This window comes from Cucurbita pepo, chromosome 16, assembly GCF_057944985.1.
Source record: "Cucurbita pepo subsp. pepo isolate OVF chromosome 16, ASM5794498v1, whole genome shotgun sequence".
In the NCBI taxonomy this organism is placed as follows: domain Eukaryota; kingdom Viridiplantae; phylum Streptophyta; class Magnoliopsida; order Cucurbitales; family Cucurbitaceae; genus Cucurbita; species Cucurbita pepo.
The window spans coordinates 10,997,568-11,016,845 of NC_141813.1; the positions used below are offsets into that span (position 1 = coordinate 10,997,568).

Sequence of the window (19,278 nt, forward strand, 5' to 3'; positions counted from 1 at the left end):
ATCATTTAACGGGATTAGAGTGTCGACCCTTGACCCAACTCTACATTCAATAGTAACTCAAAACACTGACCAAGGGATATATATATGGTTCAGTTTACTATACACACAGAGGTTTAACAGATATTAACTATCTTTATATATAACTATGTAGTATAAACGGCTCTACGCTTACTATATAGGATCATTTTCGTATAACTTTATTACATATAACAATTGAACAAGCTATAAATATGCAACAGGCTCCATAAACAGCTAACCGAGAATACGTTCATATTCCCAATGATTGAGCGTTGATAAAACTACGCATTACATAGGTGTCAAAGATGCACATAAACAGCATCAAATTCTTCGAAAACTTTAATAGATACCCAACAAATACTCCTTATGTCAACCGAATAAAGATATTCTTCTAATCGTAAACCCTAAGCAAAGCATCTCCCATGCAACATATTCCAAAACAACCCAATCAAGGTGAATCCTTCCACCTCCCAACTCACCTTCATATAAGCACAATTCGAAGAACAACAACAACATCAACAACATCAACAACATGAAGATCGAGAAAGAGCTAACACACCCAATCCACCCGCGCCACAAGCTACGTCTCGAGTACACTGAAACCCCTTACAACTGCGACGGGTGCAAGGAAGCTGGCATTGGCTACAAATACAAATGTCACCAATGTGCCTTCACCTTACACAAGGCGTGCGCCATTGCCGCGCCACGAACCACCCACCCGTTCTACCAAAAATGCGAGTTCAAATTATACTACCATCCCCCCGGCAAATGCAAGCGCGTATGCGATGCATGTAGAACCTACGTGCATGGATTTGTGTACCATTGCGATAGCTGTGACTTTGATTTACATCCTTGTTGCGCGAACCTCCCGCAAGTCCTCGACGATGGGAAGCGCGATCTTTACCTTTGTAGCAAGCTATCTAGCTCGTGTCACGGCTGCGGTGGAACGGGGCTCGGTTGGTCTTATAGGTCGCAGTGCGGGGCGTATAATCTTCATCTTTCGTGTGTGAAGGAGATGCTGGTGGAGAGCTGGTTGGCTGTGTATTTGAATGTGGATAAGAATAGGGTTAGGCAAATGGTTACGAGTATTCCAAGGCTTAAGGGGTCGCTGCAAAACCGTCCTGTGGTAAGAGGGTCGGTTGGGAAGTATGGTCAGATGGCTGGTGCTGCAGCTCGTGCTGTTGTCTCGGCCGTTTTGGGGGACCCTACGGCTATGGTTGCAGCTGTGGTTAGTGGCATCGTGTCCAAGTGATGGTGGTTGCATGTGTGGTTGATTTTGTTTGTAAATTACTATGAATGTATGCAGTTTAGGTATCTTTGGATTAAATAATTGATTTTAATATGTTGTTGAAAATATATTTATGCTAAACGGGCTGGGAACGGGGACGAAGACAGTAAAAATAATTTCGTCTCCAACCCCATTTATCTAATGTGAAAAAATTGTTTTCCAATCTATCGTACTTTCTAAAACGTGGAGTTTCCTCCGCATTCGAGACGGGTTTGATGTCCACAATTGATGAGAGTGCTTTTCACTCTAAAATTATATCAAAGGTTGCCGATTTGAACCAGGGCCCTTTCTCTATTCTTTTCGTTCTTCGGTGGTGCATTTGATTACATATTAAAAAGAGCATTTGATTACAGATCTAGAAGGTCACTGGTTTGAATCCAATAGAAACTTTTTTCTATTTTTTTCTTTTCATTTGACTATTTATCCGGTTCTTTTTTATATGAATCTTTGGTAGTTTATTTGATTGTATATTAAAAAATTAATAAGGGGTTCTTAGCTCAGTGGTAGAGCATTTGACTGCAGATCAAGAGGTCACTGGTTTGAACCCGGTAGGGCCCTTTTGGTATATGTTTATGTTTTTTTTTTTAGACAAAGAGGTAGTCAATTCGAACCTAGTAGGGTATGTAGAGCATTTGACTGCATATTAGCTTTTTTTTTTTTTTTTTTTACAATTAATATCATCACTCTTCGGTGGATTTGACTGCATATTAAAATATCAAAGAAGGGTCCTTAGCTCAATGGTAGAGCATTTGGATTCACTAGTTCGAATTTGTCAGGACCCTTTTCTTATAGTCATTGTACCGGTTAGGCCGTTCGGCCCTTCTCTTATTGAACAAAAAGAATTACCCTTTTCATTAATACCATAATTATTCGGACCCTTTTGATTGTAGATTAAGAGGTCATTGTTTGATCCCTATTCGGTAGTGGATTTGGTCATGGTACCCGTAGGCCATTCTCGAACAAAAAAAAATATATATATAAATATTTTTTTAGATATTTAATCATAATCCATTATGTGCACGTGCAATAAATATTACAAAATAAGCCTTTTTAAAAAAATTGAGAAAAAAAATATAATCAGTACATTAAATACGTCACGAGTTCTTAGGATTCATCAAATAATTCCATTAAAAATGAAGCTTATAACGAATCAATTACTACTCGTAATAAAAGAAGGCATAAAATTGATATTAATTACGCTATTGCCACTGTTTCCATGACCAAAAGTACAGAGAAAACCGCTCCAGCTCAGATCGGATCAACAAATGAAATCCTCGATCTTCATCCACGTCATTCGATTGGACACGTGGAAGTACCCTTTGAGTCCAGGGGCAGCGCGCCTGAGGCCTGACCGTTAACGGAAGAATATATTTATATTTTTAGTTTAATTATTAATTATTAATTATTAATGATTATTTATCCCTTTTCTCCCGCCGATTACTCGGTCTTCCCTCCGACTTTTTTGAGGCTTAGAGAAATCTACCATTTCCCCGCTGCTCTCAGTTCGCATCTCACTTGGAAGGCCATGGTGCTGAGCTCGAATCGTCTTCTTGCTTGAGCCACAGGTACTAGTTATAGCGCTTCTTCATTCTAATTCGTTCATTCCATATCAATGTACGTGTGGAATTGAAGCTTTGTTTGGTTTGATTCTTGTTGGTTTGATTTGTGGATTTTGTTGGATCATTGATCTCGGGGAAGCGCATTTTGTTTTTTGCACATTTCTGGAGAGATTAGTGAGAAGTTAGGGTTGTTCTTGTTTTTTTGTTGTCGATTGTTCTGTGAATGATTCTTGGCGCTCTGGTTTTCAGGTTTTTTTTTTTCCCAGTTGTTTGATAGTTGTAGATTAGGAAGATGTTGGGTCGGTCTTCTCTTTACAGAACTGGAAGCTTTCGACCAGAGAATCTTGGTCAGAATGCGCTTGCTCTTATTGGGAATCTTTGTTTCACTCTGTTTGTGATTGGGGTTTTAATTTTTACGATTATTGCTGCCACATACGAACCTGAGGATCCTCTTTTTCACCCATCCACCAAGATCACTACCTTTCTCACATCAAAATCCAATGCCACTTTTAAAACTGATAGCACTGTGATGAAGACTGGGGAGGATTTCATGGCTGCCAATCAAACTGCATTTGAAACTTTTCTCAATGAAACTGATATTGTTAAACTGATTGATGCGGAAAACTCTGCTTTGGGCACTGCTGCTGAAGGAACTTTGCCTGAGTGCAATGTCAATGTGGATGACCCGATTGATTGCCGTGACCCTGAGGTTTTCCATTTCATGATGGAGACCACCATAGAACGATTCAAGGACATTCATTTTTACCGGTTTGGAAAACCAGTTCGTGGATCTAACGATAGCACCTGTGATATGGCGTGGCGGTTCCGGCCCAAGGAAGGGAAGATTGCTTCTTTTTATAAAGATTATAGGAGGTTTGTGATTACTAGATCTGCGAATTGCACTCTTAGTATCATTAGCATAGGTGAGTACCACACTGGTGTGAATGCAAGGAAGAGGAAAAAGAATCCAAAACATAATTTTGAGAAGAAAATGGAGCAGCTAGAGAAGGCGGTCTCTTTGCCTGTTGTTGGGGAGGTTGTGAATGATTCCCTTCCCGTGGTCGAGTCTGAAAGCTCATTTAGTCACGGGAAGTACTTGCTTTATGAGATGGGCGGAGATAAATGCAAAAGCATGAACCATTACTTGTGGAGCTTCTTGTGTGCTTTAGGTGAAGCTCAGTATTTGAATCGTACGTTGGTTATGGATTTGAAAATTTGTCTGTCATCAATATATACTTCATCGAATCAAGATGAGGAAGGAAAAGATTTCAGGTTGTACTTCGATTTTGAGCATCTGAAAGAGTCTGCATCCATCTTGGACCAGGGTCAGTTTTGGTCTGATTGGGAGAAATGGCAAAAGAAGGACCGTTTAGGTCTTCATCTTGTTGATGATTTTCGAGTCACACCTATGAAACTTGCAGATGTAAAGGATGCCTTGATATTGAGAAAGTTCAGGTCTGCAGAGCCAGATAATTATTGGTACCGGGTATGTGAAGGAGAAACGGAACCTGTAGTTAAGCGACCATGGCATTTGATTTGGAAATCAAGACGACTAATGGATATAGTATCTTCAATTGCATCGAGAATGAATTGGGATTATGACTCGGTCCATATAGTGAGAGGCGAAAAAGCGAAGAACAAGGAGCTCTGGCCAAATCTTGATGCTGATACTTCACCTGATACTCTCCTGTCGACGTTGCAAGACAAGATTGAGAATGGAAGGAACCTTTACATTGCTGCAAATGAACCAAACACAGATTTCTTTGACCCCTTGAAAGATAAATTCTCGACTCATTTCCTCAACGATTACAAGGATCTTTGGGACAAAGACAGTGAATGGTACACGGAAACAATGAATCTTAACAATGGCGTACCAGTTGAATTTGATGGATATATGAGGGTATCAGTTGACACAGAGGTGTTCCTAAGAGGGAAAAAGCAGCTAGAAACGTTCAACGACCTCACGAATGATTGTAAGGATGGAATCAACACCTGCAATGTTGCATCCAATTAGTATGAAACCCGAATCCCATTATTTATTTATGGAAACTTGCCGAGTTGAGGTCTTGTTTCTGTTGCTTTGAGAATCAATTGATAGATAAGAAATGACTTAGCTTAATAATGAGTTTTGTGCTTGCATTAATAACTTTCCTTCAGTTGGATCTTCCTAATTTTTAACTTGTTGAGGGTTGTCTCTACTGAGTATAATGTATTATATGTTTCGAATTCACTAATGATATTTAAGACTGTTTTTAAGGCATCTTATATAGGTTTAGATTATTGTTCGAAAAGGATAAATATGAGCAGGAAAACGAGATTCGGGTTCGTAGCAATGCAATTCTGAGGAGGAAAGTGATGAAAGGGAAGTAGCTGCATTAACTCGAAATGTAAAAAGTTCGTCTCAAGGATTCATAAACACGAAAAAAAGCAGAAAGCTTCATATTTACAATGAAATAACTGAGGTCTGAGACCCATCAACACTCATCACGCTTCAACTACTCATGCATATGGAAGGTACAAATGCTATGGCCTGCGGATGCACTTTTAAGATTTTCTACACTATGCTGCTGTACATGGAATGAAATTCCTCAACCATAATATTCATAATGCTCACCAGAAGCAGGAAGCTGTGTCTTCTTCGGGCATGAACGGAGTTCGACACAGAGGACACGTAAGGTTCCAGTAGTCCAGCCACTTTTCCAAGCACACTCTATGGAAAAGATGACCACAAGATAAATGGTTTATCTCTGAATCAGGTGCAAACTGGGTTAGGCAGACCGAGCAGTCATGTTCTAGCAATTTGCAGCTGTGAACTTTGTTAAACAGAATTGCTGGGATTCGGCTGCGGAACTCTTCGATGTAACTTCCGTTCGGGTTAAGATGGAATTCTATGGATTCAGAAGCATTCTCAATGGAATCTGGTGAGGATGGTAATGTAGGCGACGAGAGATGGATGCCAACAACATGGAGAATCGACCGAACTATGCCTTTGAAGATGGATATTGATAGGGCCGTATTTACAAGGATCACACCCAGTACTCCTTCAGAAGGAGCAGGAAGGCTGGACAGACCCATAAGGTTCTTTGAAATTTGAAGAACTGGGATCAGCTCAGATGAATCAAAGAAGATCAGTAGAATGTATAAGAAGTCACTTCTGAGTTCTGAGTTCAAACGGTTCTGTAGTTTGATCCTTTTGTTGACATCTGATCTGAAAATGCACAAAGCAACTTATCAAACATCGTATAGAAATAGAGCCAAATCTGCTGAAAGATTAATGAATCGAGCGTACTCCTTTCTTCTATGATCCTAGCTCCCAACAGGAAAACGAAGATTAAGGAAGGCAGAAAAGTATATACTGGTGATAGAAACTTCCTTGAGAGAAGATCTGTTTAGATGCAAGAGCCGAGAACATGGAATAGAATCATCAAGATAACCTTCCACTGACAATTTCATTGCAGGAGAAAGAGAGAAGAAAGAACAGCAAAAGAAACAGAGAGAAACCCAACATTCTAGAACACAGAGAGTTTCGATTAACCCAGAAACGATCCAAAAAGATTGAAAGAATGATCAAAATATCATCAGAAGAACACCGATTATGCAAAGGGAAATCAATCCAGTTCGAACCCCCCCCCCCCCCCCCCCCCCCCCCCTATCGGATCAAATCCAAAACCAAAAACCCGGAGAACCCAAATCAGCAAATGAAACCAAGATCATAATCCGAATCTATAGAAACCATACCAAAATCTGTGAGGCTCGCCGGCGAAGGATGAGAAGAAGAGAGATTAACAAGAGGAAGAGCTAAGAGATGATCGAGATGATCGCGATTCACAGAATCGTTGAGAGGTTTGTTTCCGTTTTTGTATGTTTTGTTAATGACAAGAGGGTTTTCTTTCTGGGTGCTTTTATACACACAGCAGCTTGCTTCTTCCTCCTGTAAAGCTCTGGAGCTCGACAAACCCCAAACCTACCTCTCCGGCTCTGGAGAAGACTAACCCACGTTCTCTAACCCTGGTTAGCTTTCTGTCTCTTCTGCCACACTCTGCCATAGCCAAAACCCCAAAACCATGGTTACTTTATATCATGAGGTGAACCCTAATCAAATCTTTTCCATCTCATTGGTTTCCCTTTTTCTTTTTGTGGGATTCTGTAGATTGGTTGAGACAACAGGTCCAGGCAAAGTTACCAACTTTACAAGTTACAAACTGCCACTAGCGGCGGAGAGGATGAGTAACTCTGCAACTTGTATGACGGTATGATTATCTCTTTCAACTGTAAATCTGATAACCCAATGATTTTGGTACCTAACTTCTCTTTCCTTTTGCCTTTAATGGCGAATTCTGATAGAGTTTGTAGTAAAATGAATGAATGGTAGTTTTATTGACTTAGCTAATCTCCACACTTATCTTCTACAGTAAATCTAATATGGGAAATATGCAGTTATGGGGCCAATATGAGTATGTTTTGGACTTTATCCACATGCTATGCCTAGCTTACTAGATTCCCTTTTCAAAGGCCACTTCTTTTTCCTTTCTTTTCTCTTGTCTCTTCTCCTTCAAAAGCCACTTCTTTTAAACTTTTGATTGAGATTATAATATCTTAACCATTAGTAACAGTCGTCCCTCATTGTCTAGTTTAGCTCATTCTGTACTGTTGTTAGTATCACGATTTTAAAACGCGTTTGTTAAGGAGAGGGTATGCTAGGTGTTAGATTGAATGGCACGATGACCTATATGGGTCACGACCTCATGTATTTATAGATGCGTATAATGAAGATTACATTCCAAATCTATGATTTCGTAACAAACCATAAAATCATAGATTTGGTAACAAACCCTTCAAATCATAAACTAGTAAATCTTAGACTATTTTAGTATATACAGTTATGATCTATTTTAGGTTTAACACCCCCCCTCAATCTGGACGATGTACTACTAAGTTCAGATTGCGCCTAAAATAGCTAAAAGAAGGAGCTGGCAGTGGCTTTGTCATGATATCGGCGAGCTGATCCTTGGAAGATATGAGTCGAACATCAAGCTGACGAGTCGATACTCGTTCACGAACGAAGTGATAATCAACCTCAACATGCTTCGTCCGTCGATGAAAGATTGGATTGGCGGATAGGTAGGTGGCACCAATGTTGTCACACCATAGGCTAGGCGCTCGCGCTTGCGAGATCCCGAGCTCACGCAAGAGAACTTGGATCCAAATTAATTCGGCAGTGGCATCAGCAACCGCCTTATATTCGGCTTCCGTACTAGAACGAGAAACTGTCGATTGTTTCCTCGAACTCCAAGAGATAAGATTGCCACCAAAGAAGATCACATAGCCTCCAGTGCTTCGACGATCATCAGGATTCCCAGCCCAATCAGCATCTGAAAAGGCACTCAACAAATCAGTGCTGGACTTTGTAAGACACAAACCCATATCAATAGTGTCATGTAGATAACGGAGAATTCGTTTGACTGCCGCCCAATGTATAGAAGTCGGAGAGGACATGAACTGACACACTCTGTTGACACAGAAGGATATATCAGGACGTGTCAGAGACAAATATTGGAGAGCACCAACGACACTTCGATAGCGAGTAGTATCCTCAGGTGAGAGCTTTTCACCACCATTCAATAACAACTTCTCACTGGGAAGCATAGGTGTGGGCACACCTTTGGAGGTGAGCATATTGGTTCTGGCTAATAAATCTCGAATGTATTTATGTTGTGTCAGAATAAGTCCACTAGAAGTATGGCGGACCTCAATCCCAAGAAAATAACTCAAAATACCAAGATCCTTGACGGCAAAATCATCCTGAAGCTGTGTAAGAAGTTTCTCAGTAGCCGTAGAAGATGAGCTGATGATAATAATATCATCAACGTAGATGAGAATATACATCTGAATGCCCGTTTTGTTAAAAATAAAAAGAGAGACATCAGCCTTTGAAGGTGTAAAATCCAGCTGTAATAGTTTGGAGCTAAGGCGAGAAAACCAGGCACGCGGAGCTTGTTTAAGGCCATAAAGCGACTTATCCAGCTTGCAGAGATAACCAGGGTGTTGAGAATCCACAAATCCAGGGGGCTGCTTCATATAAACATCTTCATTAAGAAGGCCATGAAGAAAAGCATTTTGAATATCAATCTGCCGAATAGCCCAACCACGAGAAATAGCAAGAGATAATAAGAGCCGAATGGTAGTGGGCTTAACAACTGGACTAAAGGTATCATCATAATCGACGCCATACTGCTGTTTAAAACCTTTAGCAACCAGGCGTGCTTTGTAGCGATCAATAGAGCCATCTGGCTTTTGTTTGAGTTTGAAAACCCATTTGCAATCAATAACGTTAAGACCAGCACGAGGAGGAACTAAGTGCCATGTCTTATTTTTTTGAAGTGCCTGAAATTCATCATTCATTGCCTGACGCCAGAGGGGATGCTCCATAGCAGTAATATGTGAAGTAGGTTCAGAGGCAGAAGACCGAGCTACAAGATATGTTACTGTTCCATCTGTACGCACCTTGGGTTTCTTGATATTGTGCTTCAATCGAGTACCATACGGATGAGTAGTAGGTGCAGAATCCACATTTGAGGGGACGGCCGTATCAGCCGTTGCGAGGGGAGCAACCGATGCTACAGCAGTTGGTTGACCAACGGCCGAGGATTCGACCGGGCATTGCGCAATATCATCTGCTGGCGGAGAAGCCGATGCCTCAATCATTGGCGGAACAACCAACGCCGATTCGAATGGCAGCGACGCGGAGGATTGTTGCGGCAATTCCGAAGCTGATGTAGACACCAAATTTTCTGCATCCAAAGAGTTAGTAGGCCCAGACATATGCATGTGATCATTCTCCAAATTAGTACTGCTATTACCCAAATGCAAGGTGCACAAATCAGGGGCATTATGCGTCGACTGCATGATTGGGGAAGAATTAGGTGAGGCTCTCTTGAATGGAAAAACATTTTCATCAAATATGACATCTCTAGACATATAGACACGACCAGAATCGGTGTCAAGACACTTATACCCTTTATGTGAAGAACTGTAGCCTAGAAAGACACATTCCTTTGATCGAAAAGAGAGCTTTTGTTTGTTATAAGGACGAAGATGAGGCCAACAAGCACACCCAAAAATTTTTAATAAGGAGTAATTTGGTGGGGTATGAAAAAGAAGCTCTAAGGGGCATTTTTTATCGATGACACGAGTAGGAAGACGATTGATGAGATATGTGGCTGTAAGAAACGCGTCGTCCCAAAATTTAATAGGTACATGAGCATGAGCTAGAAGGGCTAGGCCAGTTTCAACAATATGACGATGCTTGCGTTCAGCAGACCCATTTTGTTGATGTGTGTGAGGGCACGAAACACGATGACCAATTCCAAGGGAACGAAAAAATGTGTTGTGAATTTTCTGATATTCCCCACCCCAATCAGATTGAACCCACTTGATTTTAGTATCTAGGAGGCGCTCAACATGAGCTTGGAATTGCAAAAATATACGAGGAGCTTCTGTACGATCATGCATCAAATAGATCCACGAAAATTTACTGAAATCATCAATGAAACTAATATAATATTTAAAACCCCCAACAGATGGAGGTGCAGGGCCCCAAACATCCGAAAAAATAAGTTCCAAAGGTGACGAAGACCTATGGGAAAAACTAGTATATGGTAATCGATGACTCTTTGCTAACTGACACGCATTACAAACTGACAAAGATGACTCACTAGCACACGAAATATTATTTAGACGCAAAATGGATTTTATTACTTGAGATGAAGGATGTCCAAGACGAGCATGCCATTGGGCGTGAGTAGTAGATCTGCTCACCAAGGCGTGCTTGAGATTATCGACATCGGATGGCTTAATAGGATAAAGACCAGATTCACACCTCCCATTTAGGAGACTTTTCCTCGACTGTCGATCCTTTATAGAAAAATGCCAAGGATGGAATTCAAAAAATACGTCATTATCACGAGAAAATTTATGAACAGAAAGAAGATGTTTGGAAATTTCAGGCACATGCAAAATATTACGCAACGCAAGAGGACGAGTAGCAGTATTAATTAGAGAATGACCAGTATGCAAAACACGCAAACCTGCTCCATTGCCGACTTGAACTTGTTCACCTCCATGATAACGTTCACGCACAGCGAGACGATCCAGGTCACTGGTGATATGGTCCGTAGCGCCTGTGTCGCTGTACCAATTTGGGTCAATCTTGTAAGAGGAAGTAGCCGCCAGTGCCGTAGGAGGAGCAGAAGAAGGTTCATCTTGATAGGACTCATCCATCCTATGCCAGCAGCGGATAGCAGTATGCCCCACTTTGCCGCAGATCTGGCAGGAAGGACGAGCAGAAGGGCCACGACGATCACCAGCAGGACGAGAGGGTGCATAACCTTGAGAACGACCACGACCGCGATCCCTACGCCCACGATTCTTCTGCTGACCACCACGACTAGCATAATTGGCAGAAGATCCAAGATTTAACTGAAGTTCAGCCTGGTGTTGTAGTTGGCGAGCTTCATACGTCATTAGATGTGCAAACACATCATCAAGGGTGAGGGCTTCACTCTTGGTAGTCATTGAGGTGACGAAGGGATCATAGTCAGGGCCAAGACCAGCGAGAAGATACGCGATCACATCATCATCCTGCAAGGCAGAGCCGGCGGCGGCCAGCTCGGTGGCTAGCCCTTTGATCTTGCAAAAATAATTTGCAGCAGATTGATCTCGTTTCTTGGACGTGGCAAGCTCAACACGAATCTGAGTAGTGCGAGCACGAGTTGACGATGAAAACATCCGCTGCAGGGTATCCCACGCCTCCTTGGACGTAGTAGCGGCAACCACATCATGAAGAATCTCCTCAGACATGGAGGAGAGAAGGCCGCTAAGGACTTGTTGATCCTGATCATACCACTGATTATAGGCCGGATTAGAGACCAGCTCAGCACCAGCAGCAGTTGAGGAAGGGATCAGCTTGGCAGGTGCAACATTGGTGCCATCGAGGTAGCCCATAAGCTTCGTACTCCGTAGGTAGGGGAGGAGCTGGGCACGCCATATGATGAAGTTGTTTTTGGTTAGACGAATTGTGACAACATGGTGTAGAGGGATTGGATATTGTTTAAGGCCAAAAGTCGCCATGGTAGTTGAGACGGTGTTGGAGATGGTGGATGGAGAGGAGGAAGAAGACATGGCGAGGAGTTTAAAAAATAAACCTTGGCTCTGATACCATGTTAGATTGAATGGCACGATGACCTATATGGGTCACGACCTCATGTATTTATAGATGCGTATAATGAAGATTACATTCCAAATCTATGATTTGGTAACAAACCATAAAATCATAGATTTGGTAACAAACCCTTCAAATCATAAACTAGTAAATCTTAGACTATTTTAGTATATACAGTTATGATCTATTTTAGGTTTAACACTAGGTAGAGGTTTCCACACTCTTGTAAAGAAGGGAGAGAGTTCTACACCCTCGTAAGGAATACTTTGTTCCCTCCTCAACTAATGTGGGATCTCACAGTCCACCCCCTTGGAAGCCAGCATCCTCACAGTCCACCCCCTTGGAAGCCAGCATCCGGAGAAGATCTGCTAGAGAGAGGTTTCCACACATTTACAAAGAATATTTCGTTCATCTCTCTTCTCTAACCGACGTGAGATCTCACAATTTCTTCAGAGTAGTTTTAATCACACGTTTTACCTAATTGTAATTGTATTTAAAATTGATTCTACAAATTCTAAATTACCCAAAAAGCTTATTCTAAATCGATTTCTGGGTCGATCACTTTTAAAAGAACCAGGCTTAAAATTATTTAAATGCAATTAATTATATTAAGATGATGGATTTTAGATATTTTTTTTGGATGGAGTTTGTGTTTGTGTGGGTAGAATTTTGTGATTGGGAATTTATTTATTTATTTATACTTAATATTTAATAGAATATTTATATTAATGTTTAATAAAATATTTACATTTTAATTTATTTAGTAGATTAGTTGATAGCTTCTTGAAACTTGAGACCTGAATTTAGAATTAAAAAATTAATATGAACTGTGGATTTGTTTATTTTAAGTTCTAAAATCAAGCAATCATTTAAGAAGATTAAATTAGTCAAATAATTTTAAATTTGATTTTTTTTCTTCTAGCTCAACTCTACAAATTGGATGTCACGTTGTGATATCAAGGCGATATTTAAATATATTAACATAATTTTTTTTTAGAGTCAATTTGAACGACTCTATCGATTCAATCTAAGAAATCTTCTCTTATGGCCTTCACCTCCCGCCTGGCTCGGAATAGGAATCGAACCTTCACCTATAGGATTCGTATTTGTGAAGAACAATGTGTAAGAACAGGTAGTACAAGTGATGTTCAAATATGATAATTGGTGAAGCATAAAGGGTATCCACTACCTATGTCTCATTCAAACAAATAAACCAGTACGGCATTCACAAAGGCCTTATCCACATGTCGCCAATTGGCTCTGAGTTGTCGTCCTTGTAATACAAATTTCACTAGCTATGCCCTTCGTCCACGTGTCGTTATTCGACACCTAGGCCAACACAGCATCCCCATTATTGCACAAGTGGCAACAATTGAGAAGCCTTCAAAATATGGGACATCAATGCAGCTAAGCTTATCAGAGAAAGATCACACAGTTTCTGATATCTGTGATCTTTTACTGCTCTCTGTGTAGAGAATGGGATTTTATAAGCCTGATAATTGAGACTCAAAGGGAGTGACTAACTCGTAGTCTATTAGATAAAAAGGCTTGAATCCATATAATTTTATACTTGGATTACTAAAGGAGTTGGAGTATTTGTTCTTGTAGGTAGCTTACAAAGTGATAAGCCGGGAAACAAACATTCCTTATAAAGATGTAGAAGTCTTTTCCTAATAGACGCGTTTTAAGAATGTGAGGCTAATGATGATACGTAACAAAGCCAAAATGGACAATATATATTACAAATGGTATTAGAACCAGAGACCACAAGCGGTGTGCCAACGAGGACGCTATACTTCTATAAGGAGAGTGAGTTGCGAGATCCCACCCTAGTTGGAGAGGAGAACATGGGGTAGAAACCTCTCCCTAGTAGACACGTTATAGCAATACATAACGCACCAAAGCAGACATTATGTGTTACAAATAGCATCAGAGCCAGACACCGGACAGTGTGCCAACGAGGACATTAGACCCCAAGAGGGTGGGATTGTGAAATTCCACGTTGGTTGGAGAAGGGAACAGAGGGTGGAAATCTCTCCCTAATATATGCATTTTAAAACTACGGCTGACGGCGATCCATAATGGAGCAAATTAGACAATATCTACTAACTGTAAACTTGGACTATTACAAAAGACTTTAGACATGTAGAAGTAGAATCAGAAATAAACAGTGAAGCATATTCGAGCTACTTAGAGCATCAATAGAGCTAACATTCATAGGGTCAGTAGATGAATTTACAAGACATGAGAAGAATGACCAAATCCCTTTCAACTCCACATGCAATTTATCATCTTACATTTACAAGAACTGGGAAACAGCAGAAAATCTTATGTTCAAGCTTGGAACCAATATTCTACTGCTACTAACTCAACTCAACTTCATGTGTTTATGCTGATTGTGTGCTATACAGACAAAAAAAGTATTTTGGCAACGGTGGTTTTGTCACCCAACAAGCCAGGTTTCAGTTCAGAACAACAACAAAAAAACAGTCACCAAGTATAGTTTCTGCCCAACAAGGATCAGTTAACAGATATTTGCAGAGGAGCTGACCTTTATGGGCAACTACTACTCAAAGCTTGGGGCAAATCTTCTGCTGTCTGTATAATTGGATGGTTGATCGATGCACCCTTTTCCGATCTGCCCCGGAACGGAATGTTTAGTCATTGAATCTTTTGCACTGCTTTTTCGACTCCACCTTTTGTGTCTTCTGGTGATATGAAGCTTCCTGTGAGATATAATCAGACAGCTTTTCATCATGTATCGAAATCATCCACTGATTTGATAAATAAAGAATGCATCTTTCCAAGCAAACATCAGAGTGATTCATTCCTTTTTGTAAAGCATAGTTAAAAATTGTACTCAGCAGCTTCTAGTCCGGTTCAGTGGGTCGCAATCATAGGCCTCTCCTGCCTTCACAAACCGTCCCTTCACACGTCTTCTGCCATCTGCTCTCGCTTTGCGAGTGGCGTATCTCACTGTTTTCTCGAACCTACAAGGTCATTGAACTATAAGTGAGGATTGGAAATTATGATGATCTATGCTGGAGCTGAGGAAAACAGGAGTTAGTAGTGTGACAAGTCAGTTCCTAATAAAAGAACCAAATAGGTCTTAAAGTGCGAAATCCCACGTTGGTTGGAGAGAAACGAAGCACTCTTTATAAGGGTGTGGAAACCTCTCCCTAACAAACGCATTTTAAAACCTTGAGAGGACAATATCTGCTAATGGTGGGCTTGGGCCGTTACTTAAAGTCCATTATGTAGACGAGAGGGTTGTCAGTGTCACTCTCAAGACGGGAATAGCTTAGCTCTAATGAAGGCAATGAAATGAAAACAAGCAAATCTACTGCCTCACGCCAGCCCGAGCCCGGCAGGAAGAAAGGCAAGAATCTGTCTATTAAATTCGAGAATCAGAAGCGAAAGAGGCGAGAAAACTTACTTGCGCGTCTTCTTTTTCTCCTTGTAACGCAGAACAGCATTGTTACGTTCAATAGATGGGAAGGAAGTTTCAGTGCCAGGGACACACCATGGAGGCTCTCCCCTTAGAAGCATTGAAGAGGCTCCACAGTCCTGATATTCACCAACACTACTCTCGCCAGGGAGACCAGAAAACGACACACCCGATTGGGCTTGCCTTGAATTAAAACAGAGAATTGGTTCAGTTTTAGTACTCATCACCGAGTCGGCAGATGCACCATTGCTGCAGGCTGGCTGCATTGGTTTGACCACTCCAACAGAAGAACCCTGCACAAGAAGGCTAATTCAGTTCCAGTAAGGATTTCCAAAGTGAAACCACGCCATTGCATGATGTACTATATATGGGATAACGGTCTAACAGCCCAAGCCCAAGCCCAAGCCCAAGCCTACCGCTAGCAGATATTGTCCGTTTTGGCCCGTTACGTATTGCCGTCAGCCTCACGGTTTTAAAACGCATCTACTAGGGAGAGGTTTCCACACCCTTATAAGGAATGATTTGTTCCCCTCTCCAACTGACATGGGATCTCACATGGTCCAAATGCAGTGTCAGCTCATAAAGATGAATACTGAAAACACGGTTTTATGCATGTATGAGAATTTTGACTTCCAGTTATCTGAAAAAAGTCAGCTCCGGAGTCAAAAGTTCTAAGAATCGGAAAAATTTTACCTTCTAGCTTCTTGCTTATAATCCTTCAATGTTGAAAATTTAGAGGGGAAAAATTAGAGAGAACTTTAAAATCGTTAGCTTTTCGACCTTATTGTTTTCACTCAAGACGAACTAAGAAGGATACCAATTCTTCTTCACTCCGCCCCTGTTTCAAGTGAAGATTGATATTATGTTCGTGCTTTGACTCGAATTAATCTCAAACAAATCTCACTAGTTCTAACTTTACCAGAAGACATTCCGAATCTTGTATATCAAGTCAACCGAGCTCAGCTCGGTACTCATAGAGAGAACAATGTTCAAGAGTTAAGACCAAACTATATGGTAATAATACCCCAAGTGATCACGCCCATATTGGGAGAAGCATACCATAAGCCAGAAGAAGATGCAATGGAAGATCAATGGCAGAAAATATTGGCTAAAGAAACTTGTAGCAACTGAAATGAATCCATTAAAACAAGTACCTCTGCAGCAACTGCACTGTGGCAAACTGAATCTTCAAACGAAAGGCCTCTTGAGTCGAAAAGGCTATCAATTCCACCGTTCTCGAAAAATTCTTCAGAATGATTAAGGCTCATACTAAATAGGTCCTCATAATTTTCAAGATTCAAATCCATTTCATCCATATCAAACTCCTTGTAGAGGTCATCGTCCTCACCGAAGAATCCAGCAACTTTCGTTCCAGGACAGCAAAACTGCATGCCAAAAATGTGATGCCTCAAAAGATCCTTGACAAGAACCAATAAGTAGAAATTGGGAAATCTGCAGCAACATGCATTTGGTTCCATATAACAACAGTCAACCATAAAAAGAAACTAATAATGTGTTTACAATATAAAGTTCAAAGCTTAAATTTCAGACTCGAAGTATTACCGACACAACAATATCGTTCACAATTTCTCGAGTAAATCTATCAAAAAGAGTTGTGAGGACGTATTTTGTAATCAGAATGAAGTGAAGGTGTGAAAGAGTTCAGTGATTATTCAAAGACACTTCAATGTGAAAGAAACGAAGGTGACAATAGAATCTCGAGCATCGTCTAATGTTAAATGATGGTTGTGGTAGCTGAGCATGAAGAGGAAAATTCAAGAAAATGTCATCACTAATATCACTTAATTGATGGTTCTAATAAAAGGGCCTTATGGAAAAGCTTTCTGTAATTGTTTCTTATCCAAAAAAAAATGGCGTATGATAAGACGTGCCACACATCCCTCCTGAAAAACGTGCAACGCCTCGTTACGAATGCCAGAAACTATACTTGCAGGTTTTTTAACGATAAACTTAGAAACAAAATCAAGAACAAGAAATTTATCATTCACCTTGGGTAAAGCCACATTAGCCAATTCAACTGGCTGGCCTGAAGTGTGCGGCCTAGAGCGAAAATCAGTGAGGGAAGATGATCCATCCAAAACATTTGACTTTTCCCGGCTGCAAACGTCACTGGCTTCAGTTGACCCAAGCATTCTTTGACCAGTGCCCGTCAAGTCGGTCTCCGCAATGCTCATCAATCCCAACTCTGTCTCACAAGCATCATTTCCAGAGGGAACATCCAAAACAAAGGACCAGATGGATGAAAGTTCTGCAGCTGATGGACAACCAGAGTAGCAATTAATAGCTTGTCTCTTGTGTGACGATGAAGCTGAGGTAGATGTGCCATGGCCCGTCCAGTCACAATTTTGACACAAAGAAATCCTCTCATCAATACATCTCGCCACAGCGGGTTGCGTATGGCATTTTTCACACAACAGCGTTCTTGTATGACGCTTCGACAAGGCGTTAGCCGAGTGGACATTCCGATCACACGATAAGCACAAACAAGCAGCATCAGATCGGCAGTAAACCATCGACTTTTGAGCCCCACAAAAATCACACATGAAACCCATGTTTGCAATTGCCCTTTACAGATTTCTCTGAGTTCAAATCTTCAGAACTCTTGTCAAACTATAAGAACCTTAAAACCAAAGCGTAGCTTCTTCAAGAACTACAAAATGTGGTGAATTTCTTTCCAAAACCTTCAAAAATTTGATATGATACAGATTAGTACTACATCTTTTGCAATTTCTATGCTACATAAACCAGACATCTGACTGTTTACTGCAACAAACCAGCTCAAACCCCATAAATGGAAACTACATATGAAACCATTCTTAAAAAACCAGCTCACCTAAATAGACATAATTTGCCAAAAAATAAAACCATATGGGTAGATCCAGAAAGTTTGGAGCTCTAAAGAAATCAAAACAGATCAAAAAAGTACAATCCATCACAAGAAGCTACCCAGTTTAGAAGAACAACCCAGACCAAATTAAACACCAAACCTCCATGGAAATCATCTCAAGAACAATAAAAGACAAGATACCCACAAATAAATTTGTGGGTATCGAAGGGGTCAACAAAAAGGAAGCAAAAACATAGAATCAAGGCATGAGAATTCAAATAAAAGGAATCAAACAAACGTGCCTTGAAAGGAAAACAGAAAACAAAGCAATTGCAGAGCATGACAGACAGAGAAACCCCAGATCAAACAACAAAAACAGCCTGAAATGATGATCAAAAGCCTCTAAAAATGAGAAATAAACAGGATTTCATGGAGGGGAAGAACAGGGTATGGAAAAAAAAACAGCAAGAAAGACAAGTACCTTACAAAGAAGAAAGGGATGAATAGAAGAAGAAGGTTATGATCATAATAAAAGAAGAAAATAGCAGCAAAAAGAGGAGAAAAAAAAGAAAGAAAGAAACCCTAGAAGCTGGAGGTTTCTTGAATCTGTAGGTTTGAGATGGATAGAGTCACAAGGATGAGAGGGCAGATGTGGGTGTGGGCATATGATGAGTGTACATAAAAATATCACAAAAAAGGCTCCAAAAGCAAAAAAAGGTCTCTCTTCTCACAGAATAAAAGTGCAGTGAGAGAGAAAGCAGAGCTTCAAAGTGGCACCAGCATAGCCCAAGTGGAATTTCCTTTTTCACTTATCAAAATTTCTTCTTTTTTTTTTTTTTTTTCTTTTTTTTTTAATTTAAATTTAAATATATTTACACTAAAGTTTCGATTTTTATA

At 40.5% G+C, this 19,278-nt stretch overlaps 4 protein-coding genes, 1 long non-coding RNA gene and 2 other non-coding genes across 11 annotated transcripts; 4 read left to right on the plus strand and 3 right to left on the minus strand.

Moving 5' to 3' along the window:
• Positions 1-525: 525 nt before the first annotated feature.
• Positions 526-1,586, plus strand: LOC111777035 (protein VACUOLELESS GAMETOPHYTES-like). The gene has a single exon (XM_023656479.2). It carries the CDS (start codon positions 551-553, stop codon positions 1,268-1,270), a length of 720 nt encoding a protein of 239 aa, XP_023512247.1. The 5' UTR covers positions 526-550; the 3' UTR covers positions 1,271-1,586.
• Positions 1,587-1,792: 206 nt separating this feature from the next.
• On the plus strand, positions 1,793-1,864 carry TRNAC-GCA (transfer RNA cysteine (anticodon GCA)). Its single transcript has one exon. It is a non-coding gene; the product is annotated as a tRNA-Cys (tRNA).
• An 864-nt stretch (positions 1,865-2,728) lies between these two features.
• Positions 2,729-5,043, plus strand: LOC111777403 (uncharacterized). Its single transcript, XM_023656980.2, has 2 exons — positions 2,729-2,871; positions 3,115-5,043. Exon 2 carries the CDS (start codon positions 3,158-3,160, stop codon positions 4,877-4,879), a length of 1,722 nt encoding a protein of 573 aa, XP_023512748.2. The 5' UTR covers positions 2,729-2,871; positions 3,115-3,157; the 3' UTR covers positions 4,880-5,043.
• A 175-nt stretch (positions 5,044-5,218) lies between these two features.
• Positions 5,219-7,027, minus strand: LOC111777404 (putative E3 ubiquitin-protein ligase XERICO). Of its 3 annotated transcripts, XM_023656983.2 has the most exons (3): positions 6,604-7,027; positions 6,155-6,250; positions 5,219-6,073 (listed from the first exon to the last, which is right to left on the minus strand). In XM_023656983.2, the coding sequence occupies exon 3, from the start codon at positions 5,938-5,940 to the stop codon at positions 5,476-5,478; it is 465 nt and encodes a 154-aa protein (XP_023512751.1). In that variant the 5' UTR covers positions 5,941-6,073; positions 6,155-6,250; positions 6,604-7,027; the 3' UTR covers positions 5,219-5,475. The 3 variants fall into 3 exon arrangements, with proteins under 3 accessions (XP_023512751.1, XP_023512749.1, XP_023512750.1); XM_023656981.2 differs by lacking the exon at positions 6,155-6,250; XM_023656982.2 differs by lacking the exon at positions 6,604-7,027 and having other exon boundaries at positions 6,155-6,499.
• LOC147789086 (uncharacterized) lies at positions 6,736-7,250 on the plus strand. The gene is made up of 2 exons (XR_015412180.1): positions 6,736-6,876; positions 7,016-7,250. It is a non-coding gene; the product is annotated as an uncharacterized LOC147789086 (long non-coding RNA).
• Positions 7,251-11,374: 4,124 nt separating this feature from the next.
• LOC147789087 (small nucleolar RNA Z247) lies at positions 11,375-11,514 on the minus strand. Its single transcript, XR_015412602.1, has one exon. It is a non-coding gene; the product is annotated as a small nucleolar RNA Z247 (small nucleolar RNA).
• Positions 11,515-14,330: 2,816 nt separating this feature from the next.
• On the minus strand, positions 14,331-19,158 carry LOC111777521 (zinc finger protein CONSTANS-LIKE 9-like). 3 transcript variants are annotated; one of them, XM_087118678.1, is made up of 6 exons: positions 18,863-19,158; positions 17,543-18,235; positions 16,688-16,918; positions 15,522-15,826; positions 14,946-15,075; positions 14,331-14,811 (listed from the first exon to the last, which is right to left on the minus strand). In XM_087118678.1, the coding sequence occupies exons 2-5, from the start codon at positions 18,104-18,106 to the stop codon at positions 14,946-14,948; spliced, it is 1,230 nt and encodes a 409-aa protein (XP_086974804.1). In that variant the 5' UTR covers positions 18,107-18,235; positions 18,863-19,158; the 3' UTR covers positions 14,331-14,811. The 3 variants fall into 3 exon arrangements, with proteins under 3 accessions (XP_086974804.1, XP_086974803.1, XP_086974802.1); XM_087118677.1 differs by having other exon boundaries at positions 14,331-15,075; positions 18,963-19,157; XM_087118676.1 differs by having other exon boundaries at positions 14,331-15,075; positions 18,868-19,157.
• Between the last annotated feature and the right edge of the window lie 120 nt (positions 19,159-19,278).

Excerpts from the sequence above, each read along its gene's own strand:
- LOC111777035 (XM_023656479.2), top strand. The coding sequence starts at position 551 with ATGAAGATCGAGAAAGAGCTAACACACCCAATCCACCCGCGCCACAAG.
- LOC111777403 (XM_023656980.2), top strand. The coding sequence starts at position 3,158 with ATGTTGGGTCGGTCTTCTCTTTACAGAACTGGAAGCTTTCGACCAGAG.
- LOC111777404 (XM_023656981.2), bottom strand. The coding sequence starts at position 5,940 with ATGGGTCTGTCCAGCCTTCCTGCTCCTTCTGAAGGAGTACTGGGTGTG.
- LOC111777521 (XM_087118678.1), bottom strand. The coding sequence starts at position 18,106 with ATGGGTTTCATGTGTGATTTTTGTGGGGCTCAAAAGTCGATGGTTTAC. Across the intron at positions 16,919-17,542 it reads CTAATGTGGCTTTACCCAAG|TTTTGCTGTCCTGGAACGAA; the intron begins GTGAATGATAAA and ends TTTGGCATGCAG. Across the intron at positions 15,076-15,521 it reads GAGAAAAAGAAGACGCGCAA|GTTCGAGAAAACAGTGAGAT; the intron begins GTAAGTTTTCTC and ends ATGACCTTGTAG.